This window comes from Ambystoma mexicanum, chromosome 1p (genome assembly GCF_040938575.1).
Source record: "Ambystoma mexicanum isolate Mex_15411 chromosome 1p, UKY_AmexF1_1, whole genome shotgun sequence".
NCBI lineage: Eukaryota > Metazoa > Chordata > Amphibia > Caudata > Ambystomatidae > Ambystoma > Ambystoma mexicanum.
Window position 1 is genome coordinate 1,053,897,063 of NC_090921.1, and position 20,223 is coordinate 1,053,917,285.

At 47.9% G+C, this 20,223-nt stretch overlaps 1 protein-coding gene across 2 annotated transcripts in view; it reads right to left on the reverse strand.

Moving 5' to 3' along the window:
• Positions 1 to 20,223, reverse strand: part of LOC138447942 (C-signal-like) — a 338,033-nt gene that overhangs the window by 230,456 nt on the left and 87,354 nt on the right. Inside the window, exon 1 of one of the 2 annotated variants that reach the window (XM_069604470.1) lies at positions 10,122 to 10,307. The exons of the other annotated variant lie outside the window; for it this stretch is intronic. Coding sequence (XP_069460571.1) covers positions 10,122 to 10,268 — 147 coding nt within the window. The 5' untranslated portion in view covers positions 10,269 to 10,307. Of the gene's footprint in view, positions 1 to 10,121; positions 10,308 to 20,223 lie in introns of those variants that run through there. 2 annotated transcript variants of the gene reach the window in all.

A 20,223-nucleotide genomic window follows, 5' to 3' on the forward strand; every position in this document is an offset into this window, starting at 1 on the left:
TTCACACAGTGCGTGTAGTAGGGGGTGCAATGAAATAGATGGGCTGTATTTCGTCACTGCATTCAAGTGTTAAAGGGAGCTAGGGTGCGTGTGTTCTGGGGTGCTTTCTTTAGGCGTTGCATGCATTATGTTGGGGAGTGCAGGTGATCTAACAATGCATGCATTGGGGGAAGAACGTTATTTGGTGTGTGTGCTGGCACTTCATGCATTGTGGAAAGAAAGGTGGGTTTTGTTGGGGCACTGAATGCAGTGGTAAGAATATGGTGTGGTTTGCCACTGCATGCGAGCAAGGAAGATAGAGCGATTGTGAACCGGGTCAGTCAGCGTTGCGCCCCCCTTCCTCGCCACAGCCCTTAACCAGGACTACAGCGACAAAGACACAGGATGAAAAGGTATGCATGCTCTGGCACTGTGTGCACTGGGCAGCAGAGAGAACACCCGATGTGCTCTGTCACTGCGGGCGAGGGTCGTGGGAGTTCTGTTCCTGGACCCAGTGAGGTGTTTTATGGCACTGTAGCACAGGGTCGGACTGAAACAAGAAATAGGCCCGGACACCCAAATAAAAGTGGCCCATCCCTCGCCTCAAAAAAGTGTTCCACCCCTTGCCTCACGACCCCTGACCTCTGATGACATCACCAGAAGTGATGTCATTTGACTCAACCCCAAAGTAACATCCCTGGAAGCGATGAAACACGATCTTTCACCCCTTGACAAAACAGGAAGTGGCATCAAATAGCATTGTTCCTAAGTAAACTACGAAAAATATGGTTATGATTTACATGGTTGTGATATACATTCCATATAAGAATGGATCACCATATGTATCATTAATATATGTGTGTATACATCCAGATAGACAAACTACTGTGAATGCAAGCAGAGGTCCAAGGCCAAATGAATGTTATTGTATAGCACTTACGCTTACGCTCTTTTTTATAGAACAAATATGCGTACAATATCACCCAACCTGCGTTGGTATTTATTTATCGACCTAAGAAGGATGAAAGGCTCGGATGGCCTTGCTGGGATTCGAACCTGCAGATCATACACACATCTCAGCAGCGCGCGCTCAACCCACTGAGCTACCATATCGGCTATAGTAAAATGAGCAATTATTCTGTAGTGGATACCATTAAACTTGTAACTGAGATATAACAGCAGACCAGTTAAGTTCATCTGTAAAATAATTGTTTTTTTTTTAAATCTTTTTTTTTTTACTTTTTGTTTTTCAAACAGGCCCAGGCGTGCCAGGAACCGGCCCCCACACCCCAGGGACGATTTCGGTCCAGCCACAGGCCGAGAGGCCGAGGGGCCGATCCAACCCTGCCGCAGGAATGAAACAGGAATGAAGGCGCTAGAACACATTCTGGGGGGGTAAAAGCTATTATATTCCCCCACTTAAAATTGTGGGGGGGATTTGTCCCCCATACCCTCCATGTCCTACGCCCATGCATTTAGCCCCTTTTCTTGGCAACCAGTCACGTTTAGCCCTTTTATTGCCCCGGGTGCCATTTAGCCCCTTCTCTTGTCCCAGCACCTTTCACCTCTTTGATTGCCCCCTTTAGCCCCTTTTCTCACCCAAGGCCCTTTTAGCCCCTTTTCTTCACCTAGGCCCTTTTAGCCTGTTCTCTTCCCCCTTTCAGTCCCTTATGTCACCCCAGTGTCTTTTAGGCCATTTTCCTGCGTTGTCCCCTTTAGGCCCTTTTGTTGCCACCCAGTCACGTTTAGCCCTTTTTCTTGCCCAGTGCCATTTAGTCCCTTTTCTTGACCCAGCCTCTTCTGTTGCCAGCTTTTGCCCCTTTTCTTGCCCCAGTCCATTTTTCCCCCTTTGCATATCCTCTTTGCCCCCTTTTCTCACCCCAGTCCCTTTTAGCCTCTTCTCTTGCATCTTTCAGTCCGTTGTGTTGCCACCAGTGTCTTTTAGGCCATTTTCTTGCTTTGTCCCCTTTAGCCCCTTCTGTTGCCACCCAGTCTCGTGTAGCCCTTTTTATTGCCCCAGGTGCCATTTAGTCCCTTTTCTTACCCCAGCCCTTTTTACCTCTTTGATTGCCCCCTTTAGCCCCTTTTCTCATCCCCAGTCCCTTTTAGCCCCTTCTCTTGCCCCTTTCAGTCCCATGTGTTGCCCCAGTGTCTTTTTACCCATTTTCTTGCATTGTCCCCTTTAGCCCCTGTTGTTGCCACCCAGTCACGTTTAGCCCTTTTTCTTACCCCAATGCCATTTAGTCCCTTTTCTTGACCCAGCCTCTTTTGTTGCCTGCTTTTGCCCCTTTTCTTGTCCCAGTTCCTTTTAGCCTCTTTTCTTGTCCCCTTTACCCCCTTTTCTAGTCCCAATCCCTTTAGCACCCTTTGGACCCTTTTCTTGGCCCTAGGCCCTGACACAGACCACTAACCTGTTGTGCGTGGCCTTTTCTCAACCTGGGCTCGAGTTTGGGACCCCCAGGCTCAGCCCTACCCCTGATTTCCCTGGCTCTGACAGATTTATATGAGGGTCGTTTTGAGAGAGTTACAAGTGAGAAGTGCATGGGCATAGGACATGGGGGGACAGAGGGGACAAATCCCCCCCACAATTTTAAGTGGGGGGATGTAATGTCATTTATCCCCCCCAGAATATGTGTTTGGTGTTTCCTGCAGGGATCTGTTTTTTAAGTGGGGGGAGGGGCTGCTTACTATGTAAGTTGCCCTCTCCCCCCAGCCCCCAATGCATGGGGGCAATACATTGGGGGCAGATGAGTGATCATCTGCCCCCAGGGAAGGGGGACAAACAAAAAAAAGATATCTTTTATTTTAACGTAGTTTTGGATGGGGTGGGTGCGGGTGGGACCTCTAGCCACCAGGGATTTTTGCAAGGGGGGTGGCCCTCCCCCCCACCCTAAGTGGATGGGGGCACTTATGTAGCCTTCCCTGGGGGCAGATTTCTGCCCCTAGGAAGGGGTACATGAGATTCCCTCCATCCAGGGGGGGGAGAGGCCACTTCATATATTTGGAGAGCCACCCCTCCCAAGCCTGGGGCAGTATGTTTTGACCCCCCCCCCCCGGGGGCAGATGGCCACACACATGTGCCCATCTGGCCCTAGGGAAGGGCAAAACAAATATATATATATATTATAACTTGTTTTGGGTGGGGGTAGGGGGCACACTAGACCAGCAGGATTTTTTGTGTTTGAAAGGGGGTGGCCCTCACCCCACACTAAGTGGATGGGCGGGCATCTTATGTAGCCCTCCCTGACGGCAGATTTCTGCCCCTAGGAAGGGGTACATGATATGCCCCCATCCATTTGGGGTGAGGGGAGAGGCCACTGCAAATATTGGCAGAGCCACCCCGCCCCTCAAGCCTGTGGCAGTACATTTTGCCACCCCCGCTGGGGGCAGATGGACACACGCATGTGCCCATCTGGCCCTAGGGAAGAGCAAAACAAATATATATATATATTATAACTTGTTTTGGGTGGGGGTAGGGGGCCCACTAGACCACCAGGATTTTTTGTGTTTGAAGAGGGGGTGGCCCTCTCCTCCCACCCTAAGTGGATGGGGGCACCTTATGTAGCCTTCCCTGAGGGCAGATTTCTGCCCCTAGGAAGGGGTACATGAGATGCCCCCATCCTTTTGGGGTGGGGGGGAGGCCACTGCAAATATTGGCAGAGCCACCCCCCAAGCCTGGGGCAGTTCATTTTGCCCCCCCCCCCGGGGGCAGATGGTCACACACATGTGCCCATCTGCCCCTAGGAAAGGGTCAAAACAAAAATAAAACAAATCATAACTTGTTTTAGGTGGGTGTGGGGGGCACTGAACCACCATGGATGTTTTTAGTCAAAAGGGGGGTGGCCTTCTCCCCCCACCCCAAATGGATGGGGGCATCTCATGTAGCCCTCCCTGAGGGCAGATTGCTAGCACAATCTGCCCCTAGGAAAGAGGCAAAACAAAAACAAAAATTAAAAAAAATGATAACTTGTTTTGGGTGGGTGTGGGGGGTCACTAAACCACCAAAAAAACATACTGAAATCACCAAAAAAGGCCTTGGCACTGGGGGAAATACCCATGGCAGTTAAGGGGTTAAGACGGTAAAGCCCCAGACGAGATAGCATGTGTAAGGTAGCTCAGTTAGTTAATGCTCCAAATGCAGATTGTGCACAGGAATATGTAACACCTGTGTTCAGCACCTGGCTTAATCTTACGGTGGGATAATAGGCAGAGTCAATGCATTCTGCTTCTGATGCAAGACAGCATTTTCCAGGTCAATTGGTTCAGAAAAAGTGGTGGAAAACACTATTACTGTCGCTTTTTCTTATTGGCCAGATTTTCGTACATTTTCTGGGTGGAGTTCGGGAGCTGAGTGGACACACCAGGACCCTTCGTATTTCCCGCTCCACTAGACACATGCGGCCTTACTGCCAGCATGGATTCTCATGCTGGAAATAAGGAAAGGGATTCCTCTGGGATCTGCTTGGAAAGGAAACCTGGTAAAAGCGGGCGGAGTCCAGAGGATGCCATTGTCAATTCTGCCAGCATTTGCTAATTGTCCAAGGTATTTACACTCTTCCAAAGTAGAAAAGCAATGTGATTTCACCTGCCTTTTACGCAAAAATCTTCCATTTTGTGGCGGAAAAGTAAAAACGTGCGCCAATGGAAGTGGTCCGTTCCATGCAGTTTACTTTGCGCCTTGATCCTTGGGGGTTGTGCAAACGTGCGCCAATGGAAGTGGTCCGTTCCATGCAGTTTACTTTGCGCCTTGATCCTTGGGGGTTTTGCATGATGCTACACATGTAATAAATAAATAAATACATTTAACATGACCCCATATAAATGGCAATTTGTGATCAGAATGAGTGAGCATGGCATGTCACTGGTAAGAGGGTGTCCTGTGCTTCTTGAGTGCATTGGCAAATGACCTTAATTGCCATCTCACATTAAGCAGGTGCTGAAAACCAGCAGTGTGGATTGCGCAATAATAAGTCGACAGAGGTATTTCAAATGGCCAATTTTGCTCTTTGGGTGACAATGTCAATGTGGGAGAATGTTGCCCAGCATGTGCCACTTTCTCTGCGGAGTGAATTGTGCCAATCCTGAGGAAGAAGTGTGAAAAACCCACAAGGGTACTGTGCCCTGCTCTTTCTGGGTGTGTCTTCCCCACAGGGCGACAGACGCCGACTCAGACATGGGTAAGTCTCAGGTGGCAAGCCTGTACCCTAGTTGATGTGGCAAAGGATTCCAGACTTCTGAGGGATAACATTAGTAGCATTGAGTTACATGCCACCTGACAGGTATGCGTGATAAAGTTGCAAAGCAGAGCTGTTAGTGGGCTAAAGCAAGAGGCAATGTCTGCCCACCTTCAAAGGGTACGTACAACCAAAAGTAATAGGCCCCTCCCCCCATCATGGCTGTAGAGGCCAGGCTCCAAACCAGGGCAAGAATGCCCTCCAATCATCCATGCCCACGAGTAGGGTACCCCTCGTGCTCCAGGAACCCTGTTGAGCAAACTCTGTGCTTTCCAGGTGATACTAATGTTATTTAAAGCCAGAAGTCAAAAAGGTAATCGCTTAGTTGCAGCTGGAAATTAGCTCCTGGCGTGATCAAAATGTCTTAACCAAGTGTGAGATCATCCCCTTCATTTATAAGCAATATGTGTGTTCTTGCGTTTCTTCATCCACTGAATTACTGTTAGAGACAAAGGCAAGAGTTATTTATGTCTCTTGTGTAGGCATTAGGAAGGCAGTTGCAGCCTCTGGCATGATATGCCCATGTTCTTCCAATATTGGCTAGCTGTTGCCCTCTTATGGCCAGGTAGAGCCATCATGGCAGTGAAAGGGAAATGCCTTAATAGCAGAAATAAGAGGCCAATTCAAGAAACAGAACAAATAGAAGTTAAGAGAGACTGCAGCTGCCATTGCTGTGTTAGGGAGAATATGTTGAGTGTTCAAGCAAGGAGGTATGTATTAAGCAAGGAAGCAGTGAGACATGGGCTAGGCACAGAAATGCCAGAGGAGCTCTTTGAATAATGTAACAGGGCAGAGGACCCATGCTCTGCCGTCCTAGTAACATATGAGAGAATCAAATAGATCAGGCTTTGCAGCAAATGTTAAACGAGAAAGGAACAGAGTCCAGCTCTGAATTCAGAATAACAAAGGCTAAGAAAGGCTAAGCTCTGAAGCCAGCATGAGATGAAATAAGAGGGACCAGACTCATCGTGAGAGGCTGGCCCGGCCCTCGCAGGGGCGCTAGAGGGGGAGCCCACATAGCGGGCTGCCCCTCTGGCCACCCCCCTGGGTCCACATACACCCCAGCTACTAGGCATCCCTCGGGTCCGACACATCCGGCCGCGGACCTTGGGAGTGCTTATAAGAAGGTGGGCTTGCGATCGCTCATCCTCCTTGTTTGCTGTATCCCCCCCGGATGAAAGTCAAAGCAGCAACATCACACTCCTGGTCCCTCTACTCCCATAACAGGGCTTACTCAGAGGTACAAACAAGATTTCCTCTTTCTTTGAAACCCCCATCCTTCCATTCCACGAGACACATACGTCTCTTTGACCCACACAAAAAAGTTGCAACTTGCAGTTGGTAGAAAAGGCAGCAACTCCTTTATTTGGCAGGAGTCCACTTACAGGTGATCTGCCTCTTAAAGAGCTGGCGTCCGAGCTGTGGCCCACTGGAAGTCATTGTTATTTCCTCTCTCTTACCATGAGCTCATAGTCAGATCAAAAATCCAGAAATGGAACATACAAAGACATGTTCTTTGCTGCTGCATCCTTTAATTTTCTTCTGTTTTCTTTTCTTCTTTTCCCTTGTTTTATACAGTGATCTTTGTAATTTAATATGTACTGCTATTTTAATTCTAATTTTGTGAAAAGTCGCGTTCTTTGACTAAAACACAATAAATAAATAAATAAAGCAAAGTCCCCAAGATGTCCCCTGTTCCCCCCAGATTGTATGTGTCTCCTACGCCCCTGGAGAAGTGGTCTGATTTTCCTAATATTGCATAGGTTAATCTTGGCCACGGTTGTGGCACAAGTAATGAACAGGTGGGTGATAAGGTCGCTATCAAAATGGACCCCAATGATACATGCCTTACATGAGAGGGGGGTTATTCAGGAAGGAGTGAGATGATTGAAGGAAGGAGAGGGGGGCAATGGAGGCAGGAAGGCAGATGACTTTGGTTCTGGAGGAATTAAGATAAGCATAAGACAACAACATGCCATCCAGTGGCGGATCGCAGAGAGACAGGCAGGTAAGTGGGCAGAGAAGTCCGGAACAAAGAAGAACACGCGTACCGTGTCCTCACATGTAGATTGTGGGAGAGCTGGAAGGGGAAGATCAGATTGTGAAGAGTGAGAGCCAAGGATGGAGCATTGGGAGACGACACTGTTAGAGAGGCAAGCCAGCACAGAAGTGACAGAGTTCCAAGAGATGGGGGGGGGGGCGGTGAGAGGTGGCTCTGTTTTCTTCAGTTGAAGATGAGAAGTAATGAGGTAAGTCATTCACAGATAAAGGAGAGGTTTTAGCACAAAGTCGAGTAGAGGCCGGCCTAGCTTCGAGAGTGGAGGAGAGTTTTCAGGGCGAGCCCAAGGGGAAGTAATGAGATTAGCGAAATCGATGGCGTATGTGAACAGCACCACTCAAACATAAGTAACCATGGGTAACCTGCTGGAGCACGGAGACTGGCTGACTGGTCGCCTGCTAGCCCGTTCATATGTGAGGAACCAGAGTGGCATAAATGCAGCTCTCTGGGCAACACCACGGGTGCATGAGCACAAATACTAACGTGTGTGCACTGCTGGCATGACAACATAAAAGAAGGGCATGGCTGCCACACTGGAGCCCTTTGGCTAACGGCCCTGAGAAGCCCCAATTCCCCAAATGTCTACTTACTCAACAACACTACTTGTAAATGTACAGGCCGTGCATATGTGTAACCCGATACGGATTTTGTTTTTGTTTTATTAACCTGGTTCTGTGCAAAGAGAGCCAGCCACCATCACTAGACCAGCTGAGCCATTTGCTAATGGTACAATGTCGTATGAGCGGCCCCACTGGCACAAGAGAGGTCCTGACCCGGCCGTGAGCATCTCGTGGATATGTAGTCAGTATGACTGGCAAATGATCACAGCTGGCCTATGCTTATTTAATGCTAAATGTATTCACTGTTTACTCCGGAAATGTAAGCAGGTGAGCGCCAGCACAGTTCTCAAATTCAACTGATGTGTGACGAACGAAGATGGTACACTAAGCCAGTGATGCTGTGCTGGCTACGTCCCTACTGCATTGCACGCGGCTTTGCCAGGCCCGGCTGAAGACGTTTCTGGCCCATTTCAACATGATGATTGCCCCCCCCCCCCCCTCCGCCACCGTCACACCCTTGCTTAGAGAACGGAAAACAGTCTGAGGCACCCATGGGATGTATACATTAAAATGGGGACAACGAAATACAGCAGGGCGTTAATAACCGTCGATTATCACGAGTCAGCCAGCCAGCAGGGAGCTGAAACACTAAAGGCCCTGAAAAGCTATAAATCCTTCTTTGTGAGCAAGTGGCTGATGTGGAGGAACTGGAGGCAACGACGTGATAACACTTACCCCAAGGAAAGTGACTGCTGGAAGGGCTCCAGCAAACGCAGCTTGTAAGGTGAGCACCGCAAATGCACATGTAAACCCCATTTAAACCCCTAGAGTAAAGTAATATAGAAGGTAATGTATTGCTGTGTGAGAAGACTGCTTACTGGCAACATGGGGGTTGCTGGGGTGCACACCTGAGGCTTGAGGTCCCTTGCAACTGAACAAGTTGAAAGGCCCTGATGCAGTCCTTGCATGGGCGGTGCCAGACCTTCACTTGGGAAGGCTGAAGCCCTCCCACTTTTAAGCACAGGCCATCACTCTGTTGTGACGTGGAGCCCGTGGCCCAGATATCAATGTGAGGGCAAGAGCCGGCCACATTTCTCACCTTGGAGAGCTGTGTATTTACTTAAGATTCAAAGAATGGTTAATATGATGGCATCAGCAGCATCAATCTCGCATAGGACCAGAGCCGGCCCAGGCGATATCAACAGACCCCCCCCCCCCATGATGAAGCCAAAGGCCTAACTGCTGTACACGGCTTTTACATGTCCCATCCCTCCCCAGCCCCTCCCCCAACCCTGACATCCGATGATTAGCATGCATCTTTGTCAACGTAAATTGCCTCTGAATTGGGGTGAAAGAGGCAACTAATGGGTCAAAGGCAAAGGTGAAATTGCTATTGCGCCTCCTAGAATTAGAGGAAGGGGTTGATGGAGGTGTGTGGGGGTGCATCCAGCAGAAGATGTGTCAGGCCTGCTGGGGGCCCATTTCAACATGATGTTTGGGGGACCCCCTTGCCTTACAGGGCTTAAATTATATTGAAGTAAAAAGAATGCAGCAACATGGTTAATAGCTGCGGATTGTTACAGTGGCAGGCAGCGAGCAGGGAGTTGAAACACTGAATGTCCGCTGAAAAGCTATTAATTACTCTTTGACAGTAGGGTGCTAATTTTGGGGAAACCAGCAACAAGGTGATACGAACATTACAGAATGCCCCAGGAGGGAGTTGACTGGCCTGAGGTACCATCAAAGGAAGCCTGTACCTGCTTGTTGAACATTTTTAATGACCGAATTAAAGGAGTATGCTTCTGTGCCATAGGACTGCCAACATGGGGCACATGCACGGGGGCCCATTTCAACTGAAAACGTTGAAAGGCCCTGATGCTATCCCGGGGTGGGAGGACTGACGGCGCAAAGGGTTAATTAAACCCACTCACTGCCATCTTTAAAAACTGTTATGCGACGCCCAACCCCACAATTTTGGGGATGCCTCTGCTCTTGGGTCCCTGCCCTGTGCTTCTGATCTCTTGCAACAAAAAACAGTAAAAGGAAGACACGGTGTCTAGTTTGTAAAGTGTCCCAGCTATGATTATCCATCTAATCAGTGGGAGAGTGTCAATTATTGGCAGAAGAAATGCTGACTTTATTGAACACCTGAAATGGCACTTGCTGTCACACCGATAATTAGGACGTCTCTCCACCACACGGCTCAACCCCTAAAACCTAGAAACATGCCACACAGTTGTATTCCTGGAACCAACACATGTTCCCACGGACCCAACGCAAATTGTCCACCTGTGCTCGGGGTCCCTCGGTGTCCCGGCAGGCGCCAAAAACCCATGCTGGTGGCCTGGGAGTTGCTAGGATCTTCTTGACCAGCTCCAGGCCGATACCCCGGTTGGCCCCCGTCACCAGCATGCTGCCAGTTCGCAGGCCGGCCATGCTCGCCGCAGCGAGGTGAAGCCCGCAGTATGGTGTGTCCCTGTGCTAATGTTAGACACAGGCTCTACATGTCCTCTGCCCTCGTGGCCTGCTGCTGGCAACGAGTCGACTTCCCCATGGATTCATGCCAGCTCGCAACCGACCGCAAGTAACCCCTTCGGTTGCAGCGCTTCTCTGCACTCCCCAGGACAGCGATCTTTTAAACCCTTGCTGTGATTCCCCGCGTAGCCCACATCACCATTTCGGTTAATCCAGGCAGTGGTCTTCAAACTGTGGGATTGGCCCCCTCATGGGCATGGGAGCCAACTTTCGATTTTTGCTACTGGGTCAGAAGATCCATCAACGTGCGAAGCGAGGGATACTTACCCATGCCCATGTCGAAACAATCCATTTTAGAGCACATGGCGGGGCCAGCCCCCACTGAGCCCCCCCCCCACCAACACAACATACCATTCCAGATATTACCATCATGATGAATTGCGAGGAGTATTTCATATTGGAAGAAGCAGGTCACATTTATTGGAGTCAACCTAATGTTGGTCCCAGCCTTTCTCAGTGTACTTGGCCTAAACACTCTCCGAGTGGCCCTTTGCCAGTCCCGGGATTCCACAACCAGTGCACCTGCACTTTGGTTTAAAGTCCTTCCAGGTGACGCTGCCACTTGCGATTTACTTCCTAGCGGACGACCGCCTCTGGTTATTTTACTGGCAGACCAGTAAGCTCTTGTATGGTACGAATAACCCAGGTGCACTGCATTCAGTTGTTGAGGACTCCCAACTGTCCGTAAGGGTGTCACTGCCTGTCTAAATCCAACCTGGCTCGTGCGGCCAGCGGGTAATGCTTGCGGTAGCATCCGCAACGTGACTCCTCCCCGGCTAGGACTGCTCCGTAACTCTGCCACGCTTTGGGGGTGCCCCACCCCCGCAAACCCCAATGCCTCCACTCCTGATACTCACCATAAAACCTCACTGACAACCAGCCCTACAGAGAGCTGCGAAGACGTCCAGGAGAAAAACGTTGCGCCCTTCGTCTGATAGGTGAACCCTATTGTTAGAAAAATGCACAGGGTCCTTCTCGCACAACAAACTGTGCCTAAAAAAAACGATGCCCTCTGTTCTCATACATTGTTCCAGTCTTGTATCCACTCTTTTTCTGGATTTCTCCATGATAGCCGTGAAAGCTGTAACTCGCCATACCTTCCGGGGCGCAATCTCCTACCACAGAATTTCTGAGCCTGCCAGCATTTGACCCAAAAATCCAATGCCCTCCTGCATGTGGGCTATTAGCCATCCTTTCCCTAAGGTCACAAGAACGGTCACTCCTTCTAATAGTTAACTAACAGGCGCCTCCTTGAACAGGCTGTAAGCCATTGCTTCCGGGTTTCCCTTTATGATGATATGATATGGCATTTATAACGCGCCTATACACAAGTGTTTCAAACTGCAGCAAGGCAGGGGCGGGGTAACAGAGGAAAGACAGAGACAACGATCTTACTGGGCCAGTTGACATTGAGATCGCGCAAGTCCAGGGGAGGGGGAAAGAAAAAGTGCAGGTAGGGGGAGTGGGCAGTGCAATACATAGGATCAACAGTAAAAAAAAATAGAATAAATAAAAAGAGTAGGCAAAAGTGTAGCCAGCTAGTGGCAAGTGCAAGGGTAAGTGCAGACATCAAGTGTCAAAAGCTGGTGGGGACTGTATGGATACAAAAACAGCCCCCAAGTGCAGTGGTTGCCCAGGAGGCAGTGTAGGTGGCGAGGGAGGGGACCTGGGCCCGAGATCAGAGGGTAGCCAGTTGCCCAGTGCAGTTTCAGTCAGGAGTTCAGCAGGGATGAGGAGGAGAGAAAGCAGAAGCATAAAGGAAGGTCTAGAGGTGCTTCCGGAACCAGAGATGGTTCTCCTCAAGTTTCAGGGAGACAGGGAGGCTGTTCCAGAGGTTGGCCCCAGCCGAAGAAAGAGGTCGACCACCGACTTGCTGCTTGGAGAAGTGACTGACCCTGAGGGAGTTGGAGGTGGATGAGCGACGAGCTTGAGAAGGAAGATATTTAGGAAGAGAGAGTTGAAGGTATTGAGGGCCCAGGCCCCAGAAGGCCCTGTGGACAATGCAGAGGTTTTTTTAACTTAATCCTCGCAGCCACTGGGAGCCAGTGCAGAGATTTCAGTCCTGGAGAGATACGATCCCTGGGCTTGAGGCCAAGGACAAGTCTTGCAGTCCTGTTCTGGATGAGTTGCAGAGGGCGTAGAGTAGAAGCAGGCAGATTTAGAAAGAGGCTGTTGCAGTAGTCCAGCCTAGAGAGAACCAGAGCTCTGGATACATTGAGCTTCTGGGGGAAGGAGAGGAAAGGAAGAATGCCTGTGAGGAGGTGGAGCTGGTAGTGTGAACTCTTAGAGATGTCAGAGATGTGAGGAGAGAAGGAGAGAGTGGAGTCGAAGAGGACCCCAAGGTTTTTAGCCAGTGGAGTAACTTTGCTGAAAATGTTGGGGGGACATGACAACTGAAGGAAAGGGGAGGGGTGGAAGAAGGGCGGATGTGGCTCTGAGGGATCGTTTCAAAGAAATTGTTTATAAAAATTTCAATGAATATTAGATTTGACCGAATTTGGTCACAAGCATTAGTTCGTGTGGGTGTCCCCCGCTCCCCATGTTTGGTATTTTCAGCTTTGGGGGTTGTGGGAGTGTCCCCCACTTTCTTAACATTGGAGGCGCGTGACACCAAGAAAAAAAAGAAGAAAAAGAAAAAGGGACCCTGCAGAGTCAGATCTGACTTAGAGGGATGGAACTGACACCACAGAGTACAGGAGAGGCGGCGGACGGAGAAAAGGTAAGTAGGGGGTTTGTGGGTGTACTTGTAATTTGGGGGGACATGGGTTTGGTTTTTTGTACTTAGGTGAAAAACGTATTGACAGCAAAAATTACTACAGTCAAACAACCCAAATCCCTAAGGGATAACACTAAACTAATACACCACAAGAGACCATTGCCAATGCTCTGCTATAACTTTCATAAGACTGGTGGCGTACCTTTAAAATTCAATTGGGCCCCCACACATCTTCAGCCGGGCCTGCTATGCACCCAGTGACACAACATAACATTCACAAACTTCATTCCACCCAGATCATACAAACGATGCATTTTTCATCATTTATACAGACACAAAAGCCAACACACAAATGCTTGCACACTCACTCACTCACCCACTCACTCACTCACACACAAATGCACTCCGCACCTCCATTGACATACACTGTGCACACACAACATTTATATGTACATACACAAGAACACATGGAAACAGTGGCGCAATGTCCATTGAGCAGACCAGGCTTTATCACCCCCTGATCACTGAAATTTTGGGCTACGTTGACTTGATCTAGCTGAACTATAAAGCTGTGGCAGAAAGGAACAGATTCACTAGAATGTCAGCAATTCCCTTGATTTTTCCATTCATTCAAAGGCAGAAGCCATCGGTTAATGCACTGCAGTGAGTGACCAAGTATGGTATTACCCAAAATGTTCGTTCACAATTGTTCGAATGAACAATTGACCGAATTTAAACGGTCACAATTGACCTTTTCACAATTGACCGAATATATATATATACATATATATATATATATATATATATATATATATATATATATATATATATATATATATATATTGGTTTGGTAGTATATATTTATATATATATATAGGGGTTTTGGGGGGTTTGGCTTTGGGTGGGGGGTTGAGGGGGGTTTCCCCCCACATATATGGTACAATTGACCTTCACAATTAGGTCAATTGTGAAAAGGTCAATTGTCATTCGAACAGTTGTAAAACGAACAATTCGTATACAACCACCAAGTATACTTGGTATAGATTTTTAAAGGCCGTATATCTCTAAACTTGGGTTCTGCACGATTCTGACTGATTAAAATGATGGTATGTTTTCCTGTGTTCAAATTACTCCAAGCAGTGGAGTACCAAGTGGGAGAGGCGGGGGGGGGGGTTGGAACTGCACCCCCATGGCTCTTTTATGAGCCAGATTGGGACATTTGTCAGTGGGACAATTCTCCTGTTCGGCACCTCAAACAGGGTGCCAACGGGAAAGATGTCCCGCTGGTAGGACAATGTGTGCCGAGCAATTCCTGCTCAGCACGCTCATTGTCCTGGCAGTAGGACACCTTGACCATTCCAAATGGTTGAGGTGTCCCGCTGCCAAGTCAATGCCCCAAGGAACTCCGGGCAGCAGAGGATCCTCACGTTGCTCTGTGTCAACAGAGCATTACAATGTGAGCTATTATGCACTGATGGGATGGAGGGGTTACTATTAGCAGGTACATATGTCCCTTTAGAAATGTGAATCAGAGGGCGTGATCTGAAGTGAGAAAGGTGCATAATGCTGAATGTTTTTATGAAATATTGACAATGGCTTTAAAACCCTAGGGGATTTGGTAGGCTGACATTAATCTGCATGATGCTATTATGACCTTGAATGCTGGATGGGGAGAATAAAACTAAAGCCATACTCTCATTGGTGAATGTATTTCAATGACAATGTATATAGTGTATGGTTAGTTTACTATAAAATTCTAGTTTATTATATAATGTGGTTTTCCTCCAAGGCATTGCTATAAATAATTATTTAAGCACATGAAATGTAAAGCAAAACCTTAATAAATACATATCAACTAAACCTGGGAAGATGTGCACAGTAGATACATTGTCCACATACCAGTTTCACCATTTAACCAAAGTGTGTGATCCTGGGCAAATCATTTAATCACATTTTGCCTTATCTGCAGCTCTGTAACTGATTCTGATTCACGTCAAAGCTTATGTTAATATATCATGATATTATGATTTAAAAAAGCATAATGAGCATAGAGTTTGTCCACATATAACAATAGTGCAATATAGGTATTTTGCACCGCAAAGTTATTTGCCACTTGGCTTACTTTTGGCAACATATTCTAAAGTCATTTCCATGGTGCCTCCAAGTATCAAAGACTGTTAATGCTCCTTGCAATGTCCTTTTCTGTGACGTCACTTGTGTTGGTGCAATCCATATGCTAATTAAGAGGGTTGCATGTATTTTGCCCCATAGTGCTTGGACAGTGCTCTAATAGATGAGTTTTCTGCATCTGGAATGAGCCTGCAGTTTTATCTTTTTTGTTATGTGTTAAAATGCCATCTATCACTAACGTTACCAAAAAAGGAGATTAGGGTAGGGATGGGCGGTTTAGGGGTGCAAATGAGACCATGTGGAATTGCACGCACTGCATTTCGTCACTCACCCCCGCCCCCCCACCACCACTCTTACAATGTAAGACACTCCCCTGCTTAGTTTGGTAATTGAAGCAGTTTTTGGTGGCCTGCAACCTGAACCATGACACGAATTGACTAATTTGCACCAAACCGTCCTGAAAAACATTCTACATAACTCAAAATACCTTTTGCCAGTTTGGTGAAGATTCTTTATGTCAGTAGTGCAAAAAATAAATAATATGGGGCTCTCATAAGTTTGCTTTTAAAACAAAATCCCTTACGGCTCCAAATGCGCACCTAGTGCAAAAACTGCTTAACAAAAGTGTACCATGTTTCGAAGGCGCATAGCACTCAGCTTCATTTCATAGAATTTGCAGAGTCGGCAGTTCTGGGTCACAGGTTTTCTCAGCTTGACTTTTCCACTCTACTTGGGGAGGGCGTACATTCCGCCAACTTCATTTTGAAATTAGGATGGTGGTGCTTTAGTAGCACCTGAAAAGAGGCAAGACTCATTTTAGATGCATCGCCGAGCTGTGGCTTGCCACAGAGAATGCAGCATTTGTTATTGTTAGGGTGTCTTCATACCTGGGGCCTTAATGTGTACTGTGAGCTCTCCTCACATTGTCCAAATGTGACCCGGGCCCACACTAGGGTCAGCCCACAGCCCAGCCACCCAACAAACATACACAAACACAAAAACATTATTATTTTTTAAAACATACCTCTGCTTTGCTATCAAATGCAGCAAGGGCCACGTCTGAAGTTACACTGACCTAACCTCTTCGCACTCACGTGCCTCCAGATAGAAACCAGGAAGCTGAATGAGATTCCTAGTTCCTGTCTGTGTGTCGCACAAACGCAAATCCGTAAAGCGATGTTCTGTGCCGTGGCCCACGGAAGTGCTACTGCTAGCGTGACAGCACAGGCGCCAGATCCCGCACCACCCAGTTCAGCACCCTGGCTGCTGACTTTGAGTCAGGCCAGCCAGCAGGAGGAACTGAGCGACGCAGGGCGTCCCGGCCCTGAATATGTTGTAGTGGGGCTGCCAGGCAGCTCAGCATTATGTAATGAGACAGCGCTAGCCTTGCTGGGCACCCCAGCCGGGCTTGCGCTGTCCAATTACATAATGATGATTGCAGCCCCCCTGCCCTCCAACCAAAAGATGGGGGGGCAAAAGGCCACACCACAGCAGTTGGGGGGGGCAGAACCCCCTGTCCCCCTTGTAATTACGCCCATGTTTTTAGCCTCACAGGTGGGATAAGGAAGAGTGCCAAGAGAGGCTGATCTGAGAGAGAAAGGAAAGGAGGGAGCAGGTGTGCCGATGAGGAGAATCTCAATCATACTGGTCTTAAGGTAGAGATCCTTGGTGGCACACCACTCCTGGATAACAGACAGACAGTCAGAGATGAGAGAAGGAAAAGAGGTGGCGGAAGGGAGCCTGAAAATGAGCTGAGTGTCATCCGCATAGCACTGAAAGTTGGGGCAGAGAGCGGCAATGCGGTGGGCAAGAAGTGCCAGGTATTGGTTGAACAGCCAGGGAGAGAGGTTAGACCCCTGTGGAACACCGCAAGTAGGGATAGAGATAGACAGGAAAGATCCAAGTTGGACCTGGGAGGGTCAATCGGAGAATAAAAAGGTCAGCCAAGCCAGAGCCTGATCGGTGATACCCAGGTTATCACAGAGATGGTTGAGTAGGATGGTATGGTTGACCGTGTCAAAGGCAGAAGAGAGATCAAGTAAGATGAGGACAAAGGGGGTATTGGAGTCAAGGTTGGAGAGCAGGTCTTCATGGATGTTCAGGAGAGCAGTTTCCTTGCTTCTGGCAGCTCTGAAGCTAGACTGATGGTCATGGAGACAACCAACCAGTTCAGTGTGAAGATTTCCAGGAGTTTGCCCAGGAAAGGAGTGATGGAGAATGGGTGGTAGTTAGCAGGCCATTCCCATTCATCCAACGTCAGGGACACCAGTCTCTTCCAGGCTTACATACTTCTGGGAGTCACTTTACCATTCCCGGGAAGTAACTTGAATTCTCCTTATGGAGCCTACCCCCGAGCCACTTAGCTGCCATTGTGGAGTCCAACTACCCCCTATTATTATGTGTGCCCATCTAGTATTCCGTACTCACTTCCGTGTGGCCCTTTGCCATCCCTGGGAATTCTGGGTGGCCCTTTGCCATTACTGTTCATCCATCCGCATGGCCCTTTGCCAGTCTCCAGTAATACACTGCCATACCCTGTATGGGGCACAACCCGAGGCCACTCCGCAGTTGACGAGGACTCAGTCCAACTGCCCCTCTCTTTAGGGTGCCCATCGAACAACCCCAACCCCTACCGCTGTAGGGTATCATTGCCCCTCAGCTGGAGGCGCCTCCCCTTCCTGTCAACCCGTACCATATCCGGCATCGCAGAACGAATTCCTTTGTCCTAAGAGTTGTCCCGAGAAATCTCCCTTTTGCGGGCTCAATGTCACTTTACAAAGTGACCTGCACCACTGTGTGAGATATCAATGCGAGCCACAGCCCAATGTCAGTTGCATAGTTTCCAGACACGCCACCTTCAAGAATGTAATGCAGCTATGCTGGTACCTAGACCTAACCCCTGTCACGAATGTACACTCCCTGAGATCCAGAGCGTCTGCTCCACATCACCAGCTGCCACCATTCCACCTTGAACTGCTCCCTTGTCTCCCACCCCTATGGACAGACCTTACAGAACTTCTCTTTGCAATACGCATGTCTTACATGGAATGGAAACTGCAAATACACCCTTCTCTGCAGTACGCATTGTAGAGAAGGAGCCAAGTACCCCCACCTCAACCACTTCGCTCATATTGCCTATATGTTGGGAACCAGAGTGTGAGACACGTGCAGTACCAGTGAAAATACTGATACCAAGGAGAGTCCTGGAAGCAACGCTCCCGTTGAGAAAGCCTTAACTGCATACGAGACAGTATGATGACCATTTGAATGAAATCCCAGAAGAAGCAGGACCAATGAATGAAAGAGCAGAATGGTGACATCACATGAAACAAGCTGACGTACATAGAAGAGATGCAGAGACAAGAGAATGAAGATATTCTATGAGGCATCAAGAAAGTATCAAAGATAAGTGACATCTTGGGATCAAGATGCAGAAACTTATGCTACAGAAACAATGAAGATATGAAGTTATTTTACACGTGTACAGATGCAAAGAAATGAAAGCAGACAAAGTATTCCCGAGGCTAGCTTTATCGTGAATAGATTGTGGCATGCGCCAACATATATATATTGAAGTGAGTAAAAAAGTGGATGTTTCCACTACGTAGTTTAGCAGGGCTGGACCAAAGAAGGAAGGCCTCTTTTCCAGTGTGTAGCAGTTAAAATCAAGTAAACGTATTGAAGGGAGTGAAACTCAGAAAGGCAATGCGGACGAGTCCCAAGAAGCCAAGGCCCTATCAGGCTTGGGTGAGCAGCCATTGGATACAAATCGTGTGAAAGAATGAAACTCCTGTTCAGAAGACATGGACAAAAACAAGGAAGACGTAAGAGGGCTATCAGAAAATAGTGTTTCAAATACACCAGAAGCTCGATTTTGTGGTCTTCAGTCACATGGAAGGATGAAGTTGGGTGAACATGACGACCACACCTACTCATGAGGGCAGAGAGTGCCTTCACTCCCCTGAATTCTCTAGAGCAAAAGAACACCCTCAGGACAAGTTCAAAGCCTTAATTCACAGCAGACCACTGAGGTGATGATAGATGAATATGCTAATTGGTGGAAAGCTATGTTTAAGACTAACTCACCAGCACCTGGAAGACCAGCCAGCGTGCTTCTAACATAGGTGGAAAAATACTGACAGAGGTTAGAGTGCCAACCAATTGTAGGGGGCCGCGTGATTAAGGGTCCTATAGTTTGAGTAGTCAATGGGACATCGTATATTTAGTGACGTTCAGAGTGACCTGTTTAAGGGGAGGGCTTAGTTGCCCCACTTGATGTTAAGAAACCTATCACTTTTCTTCACTCTCTTAGACTACTATGGATCATATGCTTAGATGTTCCCTTAGAACCTATCACAATAGCCACTAGGTTTTTGTAGTTTGCCACGTAGGACGGTGATAGTAAATACGTAAGTTGACGTCATCAATGACGTTTTTTTTGCTATAAAAGAATGCTTTTTGTTAAGATGCATTGAGGGACCTTACGCTGAGACGTCCGTTGTACTCCCTGTTTTAGATAATTGATATTAAAACAGTTACCTTTTTGCCAACTACCTGAGTTGTTTTGATTATTGATGTTTGAGTAACTTCTGCATCCCATCCATCTGAAGGGTATTGCTACCTCGTCTTAAAGGGCTGGGGTCCACCAGTTTATGTGGTAGCAGAGGATGGTAAAAAATCAATCGAGATAGAAGGCTTTGGGGTTCTGGAAATATCACACGACTTCTGCCATCCGGATGAAAGGATGTGAAGCTCCTTGTAGATAGCGGAATTAGATTTAAATGATCAGACTTGCAAGCTAGGTGAGAAGATGGGTCCCTTGTTTTCAGGCAGAATCCCCTCCCGGCGTCTACAGGAAGTTGAACAAATGGAAAGTTGAAGCGTCCAATAAAGATGCTGATGATCCCGAGAGTCGGAAGTCAAAAAAGCAAATGGTGAGTAAAAACAGAGTGAGGCGGCAAAATTGTGAATGGGCAGGGGGTGAAAAAAGTGATGAGTGAAAAATGAATA